The sequence below is a fragment of the Camelina sativa genome, chromosome 20, assembly GCF_000633955.1.
Source record: "Camelina sativa cultivar DH55 chromosome 20, Cs, whole genome shotgun sequence".
NCBI classification, from domain to species: domain Eukaryota; kingdom Viridiplantae; phylum Streptophyta; class Magnoliopsida; order Brassicales; family Brassicaceae; genus Camelina; species Camelina sativa.
In genome coordinates this window covers 15,825,430-15,834,124 of record NC_025704.1, presented here as the reverse complement: position 1 = coordinate 15,834,124, position 8,695 = coordinate 15,825,430, and the positions used below count along the sequence as shown (strand labels likewise).

At 37.9% G+C, this 8,695-nt stretch overlaps 1 protein-coding gene across 1 annotated transcript; it reads left to right on the top strand.

Moving 5' to 3' along the window:
* Window positions 7,381-7,929, top strand: LOC109131198 (RNA-directed DNA polymerase homolog). The gene has a single exon (XM_019241886.1). It carries the CDS (start codon window positions 7,381-7,383, stop codon window positions 7,927-7,929), a length of 549 nt encoding a protein of 182 aa, XP_019097431.1.

The window sequence follows — 8,695 nt, the reverse complement described above, 5'->3', positions numbered from 1 at the left end:
TTTTTCAAGTATCTACTTATGAATGAATGAATGATGCAATCAAACAAACAAACATAAGTATGAATGATCAGAATGTAATGCAAGGTGTTTCAATTCCCTTATGATGTTGTAGCATAAAGGATGTCAATCCATAAAGAGTGTGATATGTAAGCAGTCAAGATGTGATCAATGCATTCAAGTTAAGCCAAATATCAAGTTGATTTGTTTCTAACAACCTAATGACAATAATGAAATGCAATGAACTAAGGCAACTTAAGACAATACTAATGCTGAATTAAACTGTAGAACAAGTGCAATAAACAATACTAAGCAGAATTGACTAATAAGTAGAAGAAAACAAGAACAGAACAATGCATAAACAAGAAAGTAAACTGGAGCTCGACCTAGCACTCGGTCGAGTGCATGGTCGAGTGGTGGTCGAGTTGACAAGCGAATGAACAGAAACAGAGCAAATATGGAAAACAGAGCAGACATCAAGCAATTAACAATACTCAAACAGGGAAATCAATAAACAAAGAAAGGTCGTAAGGATGGATTCATGGGCTGGACTCAAGCTATGGTTATCTAAATTGGTCAACAAACCTCAATCAACAATGAACTATCTCTAGACAATGATCTTCTAATACATGTTAATCCATTCTCATGACATAACAATCAAGCTTAGATACTCTTAGACCTAGTTCTCACTAGCTATTACATATCAAAGCAGGCATTAAACAACCAGATCATCAATGTCAAAAATCACTTAAAACATCTAATCTCTTAGCATGCTTCATGATAATCTCTAGCATTAGCTTTATCTAACAACTTAGACATTGGTTTGATGCTAAGGAGCTTAAGATCTATCCTTACCCTCTCAGTATAAGAACAGCATAGAGCATATCTAATCTAGAAGAGATATATAACAATCAAACTTGACCAATCTAAACAACCATAACCCTCATCCAACCTAATCCATCCTTAAGATCTCTACAAACTACTCACAATCACTAAACATGATGAACAAAATCATAAACCCAGAAAATGATGATATAGACATGGATGGATATATAATGATGAGATGAACAATTTAATAGTGAAAGCAAATACTCAATAGATTCAAAGTTATGAAGGTTACAAATCTATGAAAATTTAAAGAAAAGATAAGAGATGATGCAATAAAGTAAAAGCAGCTAAAAATGGCAAAAACTAGGTTATCACATGTCTACAGGGTCTCCCTTTTCGGCCACAAGTGCCAGCACATATATATAGTAAAGAGGGGGAAGCCATAGTTAGCTAGAGGAAAAAACAGAGAGTTGGCTGCAAGTGCTCGACCATGCTCGGTCGAGTGCATGGTCGAGTGGTTGGCCGTCAAATAACTACAGTCTTCGATCTGGAATGATATCGGTTCAGTAAAACAGGACTAACTCTTGAATGGCAGCTTCGATTGACCTGAGACTACCGGTATTGGAAAGATAGCTCGATTTCCGACAACTCTCATAAAGAAGGCTGAAGCTGAATCGCAACGGAAGATCTTCATTCGAATGGATCTTTGAGAAGATCATTATGAATCCGACCATGTACTCGACCGTGTGCATGCTCGAGTGGTATGGTCGAGTGCCTTCTTTTTCCTTCCTGATACTTCCAATCCTCTTGTTTAGCTCCAGAAATAACACCAAGTCCTTCCTTACCGTTTTAGAGCTCCATAACACCTAATAATACTCCAAATACATAAATGTATGCAATGCATGCTTCTAAACATCCTAAGTGCATATTTGGACATAAATGGCTATAAAACCTAAGGAATCACTTCTATATGATGCAAAACATGAACTAAACAAGGCCTTAAATATGGTAAAATATAGTGACATCAACACCCCCAAACTTAGTCTTTGCTTGCCCTCAAGCAAACAAACAAGACAAAGAGAGGGAAGTGAGGTTTGAAAGTAGGATCTCAGCACCTAAAACTTGATAATAAACTAGCTAGAATCAATGTCCAAGTTACTAGTACTATGATGCAAGGTGAATGAGATTTACTTAAAGACTTTAGACAAACCTATCACAACCTTAACTGATTCAAGCCTTAGACATCCACATGCATTCAGTTCAACCATTTCCTTTAACATTCATTAAACAAGAACATGAATCAACTTATGCAATGCTTAAACTCATTTGGCTTGGTAGTAAAAGGTTTAGAGACAATGATGGTCTCTCTTTAGAGTGGGGCTTATCAATATCAAGGTTCTCTCATAAAAATGGATTGAGCTTTAGAAGAAGCTAAAGGTAAGAACACTTAGGCACATACAAGAATAAAACCTTGTCTACCCAAAAGTAACCAAAGTGTTTATCCTATCATTCTAATCCCAAATTGTCCTAGTTCTACCCTTTATCTTCATCTCTTCTCAAATACCCTTTTCTCTTTTGTTTTAAGCCTTAGGAGAGGTTTCTTATTTGAATCATCTAGTGGAATGGGGTTTCTTTCTTATTTTCTATGGTTCCCTTTTCTTCTTAATCTTTAAGACATAAAAGCATTTTGCTAGACTCTTCTTTTCTTTCTTTCTTTTCTTTGACTAGAACCACATTTAAACAATCTTATACTTCCCATTCTTTCACTAGAGCTTTACTTAAACACATTCCCCTCCTAAAGACTTTAACCTTTTTCTTTCTCTTTTTCCTCTTTTCTTTCCTTTTCTTTTTCAAAATAACCAAGTCCCAAACCCAACAATTAAACCACCTAGTCCTATCTAGTTTGAAAATTGCAAACTAGAACTACACAAGGCTTTACTCTTGTCAGCTCAAACCTAACACTTTCTACCAAGCACAATCCCAAAATATGCCTCACACACACAAGAATAAACATGGCTTGAAAGAAGGGTTGGTTAAGGTTAGGGGAAACTGATTTTTATGATGAATCAGCTACTTGGATCAACAAAAGTGGTAAAAACGAGAAAGATGATCCAAATATGAATAAAGTATTCATGAGTTTAAAACATTGCACAAACTGATATTTAAAATTCAATATTAGGTTCTTATAAATAGGAAATGACTTCAAATCACAACATGCTTCAGTTTAGACAGAATGCAATTTAGGAATTCTAGACTTGGTTCAATCTTATGTTTCTAGCCACTCAACTAGCATCAAAGTACTATTAACTTGGGCATTGATCCTAGTTTAGTGAATTCAAACAGTGTTAACAAGGCTAAACTCATCATTGATCCCTAATGCAAATATGAAGCAATCCTATATGAAACATGCTAACAAGATCCTAATATGCAATGCAAACTACATGAACGCTCTTTTTTTTTTTGTAAAGAATTTTGTAAAAATTTTCAAATTTTTATGGTTTTTCTATGCCTTAGATGCAATGCAAATATTAACATGATTATGCTAAAAATTTGAAATAAGAAAACAGAACACAACATCAAATGTCATCTTAAACCCTCCCCCAAACTTAAATTACACAGTCCCTTGTGTAAGAAAAATTTGGAAAAGGATTCAAGAATCAAGAAATGCAATGGTATACACAAAGATAGAGTTGGAGTATTACTTGGGATGGGCTGAGGGTGGGATTCATTTGTTGGGATATCACCAAGTGTCTAAAGGACCTTCATGCTACCTGCCCATCCATAACACTAAAGAAAAGAAGATCAAAATAACAAGAAACTTAAACCAATATGTACAAGAATACCTTTGGGACTTCCTCCCAAGTGAGCTAGTTTAACGTCTCTAAGCTTGACTTTGCATACTTCTTATACTTTGGAAGGGTCATAGAGAGGTGATGAAGTCCCCTTTGTTCCCAAAGATTGTATTGCTCCTCTTATTCCAGGGTCAATGCTAAAAGAGCTGTGTCTGCTGATAATACTCAGACCTTGCCTTGCTTTCTTTGGAGAAGAACTTCTAACTTTACCATGAAGCTTCTTGATTTGCCCACCTATCTCCTCATCCTTAGTTGTTAATTCCCTCACTGAATCATGTAGAATGTTGATAGTTTGAAGCTCAGACAAACCATCAGAGAAGGGGTTTCTTGGCTCTTGTTGTTGGTGAAGCTTGGGGATGAAGTCTGGGCATTTTGGGTGACTTGGTACCACTCGGTCGAGTGACTTAAGGTGCTCGGTCGAGTGGTAGGTCGAGTGGTAGGTCGAGTGAAGGCCGAGTGACCTAAAATATCTGTTTCTACTCCATTCACACCCTCAAAGATTCCAGACTCAGTTTCATGACCTTTTCTTCAATCCTGAAGGTCTGCCCATCAATAGTTGGCTTCTTCTGCTCAAGCTCTTTAACTTGTGGCTTCTCATTCATTTCAACATCTTGTAACAAAGGTTCATGACTCAAGACCATCAATGCTTGCTTATCAATAGAAGCCTTGTACTTTTTCAGCATTTGCTCTTTAAACCGTCCTGGAAATGGCAAAGGTGGCTGATAGGGAGGAGTAATGAACTGAACCGGCTTGCTAGATTCTTGAGCAATGAATCGACCAGGCACTCGTACATGTGCATGGTCGAGTGTATGGCCGAGTGGTGTCTCAAACTCAGTTCTCTTCTCTTCTCAGTTCAGTTCTCTTCTCATTCTATCTCCTTTGTAGCTTCATTCTTCTCAATGTGCTTCCAAATTCCATGACCACACAGCGCTGTCTTTGTAGTCTTTGCCCATAGCAAGTAGTTTCCACCCTTGAGTGTAACCGGAATGATTAACGTTTTGCCGAGATTCATGAGAGATTTTCAAACTGAATTTGGTGCGGAATAAAAAGAAAACAAACTAAGATTTTGTAGAATAGGAGCGTTACTACTCTGATACCATGTAAGAATTACGAACAGATGAGTATGAGAAGAGAATGAGATAGAATGATCAAGAGAGAAAGAGAGAAAGAGAGAGCGGCTAGGTTAGAATATAGGAGAAGGAGTGATTCTCATTCCTTGAAGAAATATTGAACTAGTTACATTCTATTTATATGTATACAAGAAGATTGAAAGTTGGACTTTTTCAAGGTCTATTTATGCAATGAATGTATGAGAACATGCAAACAGAGACATAAGCAGAGATGATGAGTGATGAAATTAAAGGTGGAAAGCAAGGTGTTTCAATACCCTTATGATGTTGTAGCATAAAGGATGTCAATCCATAATGAGTGTGATATGTAAGCAGTCAAGATATGATCAATGCATTCAAGTTAAGCCAAATATCAAGTTGATTTGTTTCTAACAACCTAATGACAATAATGAAATGCAATGAACTAAGGCAACTTAAGACAATACTAATGCTGAATTAAACTGTAGAACAAGTGCAATAAACAATACTAAGCAGAATTGACTAATAAGTAGAAGAAAACAAGAACAGAACAATGCATAAACAAGAAAGTAAATTGGAGCTCGACCTAGCACTCGGTCGAGTGCATGGTCGAGTGGGTGGTCGAGTTGACAAGCGAATGAACAGAAACAGAGAAAAAAAGGAAAACAGAGCAGACAGCAAGCAATTAACAATACTCAAACAGGGAAATCAATAAACAAAGAAAGGTCCTAAGGATGGATTCATGGGCTGGACTCAAGCTATGATTATCTAAACTAGCCAACAAACCTCAATCAAACATGAGCTATCTCTAGACAATGATCTCCTAATACAAGTTAATCCAATCTCTTGGCAATAACAATCAAGCTAAGATACTCCCAATCTAGCTCTCACTAGCAAAGATCATATAAAAGCAGGCATTAAACACAGATCATTATAGTCAAAAATCAACAAAACATCTAATCTCTTAGCATGCTTCATGATAATCTCTAGCATTAGCCTTATCTAGCAACTTAAACATTGGTGTGATGCTAAGAAGCTTAAGATCTATTCTTACCCTCTCAGTATAAGAATAGCATAGAGCATATCTAATCTAGAAGAGATATTTAAACAATCAAGCTTGATCAGTTTAAGCAACCATAACTATTACCCAGCCTAATCCATCCCTAAGATCCTAAGCCACTAATAAGATCTAAAAATCATCATGAAGAACACAAACCCAGAAAATGATGATATAGACATGGATGGATAGATAATGATGAGATGAACAATTTAATACAAAGAAGTGAAAGCAAATACTCAATAGATTCAAAGTTATGAAGGTTACAAATCTATGAAAATTTAGAGAAAAGATAAGAGATGATGCAATAAAATAAAAGCAGTTAAAAATGGCAAAAACTAGGTTATCACATGTCTACAGGGTCTTCCTTTTCGGCCAAAAGTGCCAGCACATATATATAGTAAAGAGGGGGAAGCCCTAGTTAGCTAGAGGACAAAACAGAGAGTTGGCTGCAAGTGCTCGACCATGCTCGGTCGAGTGCATGGTCGAGTGGTTGGTCCGTCAAGTAACTACAGTCTTCGATCTGGAATGATATCGGTTCAGTAAAACAGGACTAACTCTTGAATGGCAGCTTCGATTGACCTGAAAACACCGGCATTGGAAAGATAGCTCGATTTCCGACAACTCTCATGAAGAAAGCTGAAGCTGAATCGCAACGGAAGATCTTCATTCGAATGGATCTTTGAGAAGATCATTATGAATCCGACCATTTATTCGACCGTGTGCCTGCTCGAGTGGTATGGTCGAGTTCCTTCTTTTCCCTTCCTGATACTTCCAATCCTCTTGTTTAGCTCCAGAAATAACACCAAGTCCTTCCTTACTGTTTTAGAGCTCCATAACACCTAATAATACTCCAAATGCACAAATGTATGCAATGCATGCTTCTAAACATCCTAAGTGCATATTTGGACATAAATGGCTATAAAACCTAAGGAATCACTTCTATATGATGCAAAACAAGAACTAAACAAGGCCTTAAATATGGTAAAATATAGTGACATCAAATATCAAATAAGGAAAGTTCTAATACTATACAAAACAATATAAAACGACATATATACTAAGGATTGGCGTGTTCATCTTAATACTATTGGGGCGTCCTTAGCAGTTTGATAGAAGGACCTCACATTGCGGGCACACCAACCAGTACTCTTTTGTGCATGACAATAAGCGTATTTGTTTGAAACCATTAAGTCCTACCCAAGTGTGTGAGATGCAATCTAAGCTTTCTAAGGATCCGGATGTTAAAATGAACTTTTTGATCAGTGCTAGTGATGTTAGGAGATAACTTGGTGTTTCCACTTGTCAAGTCCTATTGATGATGATTAAAGATTTTGTGGATATAGGTAATGATCAGGACGCCATCCCAACCGTGATCCAAGCGCTCCTACGACATTACTAAGACGTGTTTCCGGATGAACTGCCACACGGCTTACCACCATTGCGAGGCATTAAGCACCAGATTGACCTCTTGCCCAGCGCACAACTATCTAACCGACTGGCCTGCCGCGTGAACCCGGAGGAAGCCAAAGAGCTCGAGAGACAAGTGTCCAACCTAATGAAGCAAGGCTATGTCCGGGAGAGTCTCAATTCTTGTGTGGTACCGGTGTTGCTAGTGCCCAAGAAGGATGGGACATGGCGTATGTGTGTGGATTGCCGAGTTGTGAACAACATCACTATCAAATACCGCCATCCGATCCCACGCCTTGATGACATGCTTGATGAACTAAGCGGTTCCACCATCTTCTCTAAGATAGATCTTAAAAGTGGATATCATCAAATGAGGATGAAAGAGGGAGATGAGTGGAAGACAGCGTTCAAAACCAACAAAGGTTTGTATGAATGGTTAGTAATGCCATTCGGTCTATCCAATGCTCCTTCTACTTTCATGCGATTGATGAATCATGTTCTTCGTGCTTATATCAACAAGTTTGTGGTTGTTTACTTTGATGATATTCTTGTCTATTGTAAATGCCTTGAAGAATACCTAGATCATCTATCATTAGTCTTGAACATGCTTAGGGAAGAAGAGTTATATGCGAACTTGAAGAAGTGTGTGTTTGGAGCTAACGAACTTGTATTTCTAGGCTTTGTTGTAAGCGCGTAGGGGCTTAAAGTGGACAATGAGAAGATCAAGGTCATTGAAAAGTGGCTAACCCCGACCAACTTCAGCCAAGTCCGCAGCTTTCACGGGTTAGCAAGTTTCAATCGGCGGTTCGTGAGAGACTTCAGTTCGGTCGCAGCCCCATTCACAGCCACGATTAAGAAAAGTGTCGAGTTTAAATGGGAATCAGCCTAGGAAGCATCCTTCCATGAGCTCAAAGAAAGATTGACCCATACCCCTTTGCTGTCCTTACCCAACTTTAAACTTGTCTCTTGGGGGCTAAACCCATCTAGAGACGGTTTGAATCTCTGCAAACTCGGCGTTTTGGTGCTCCTCTTCTTTTTCTATGATTGGCTCAGCTTCTTGTTCTTCTTGTCGAGGGCTAGAAAAATCAGATCCATTATCTCCAATAGATTCCTCCACATAATCGGTTTAATACTCTTCTTCTTCTTCAGTGATTTCTCCTTCTTCAAGACCTTCTAGGTCTCGTGGTGGTTAACCTACAACTGTTGTTACAGCAAAACAATCCTTGGTGGGGATCAAAACTTCTTCTTCTCGAGAGATCTCTTGTAAATCGAGTTTAGAACTCTTTGTTTCCATTTAAACTTGTAGCTTATCTCCCACAAAATCTTTTTTAGGTTCTTCGGCTTCTAGGGTTGCTCCCAATTCTTGGTCTTGTAGAGGAGGAGTAGGATTCTTTCTTGTTTTTATAAGACCAAAATTTCCCTTTTCTAAAAGGAAGCATGAATGTTTTCTTTTTTCGTCAAGG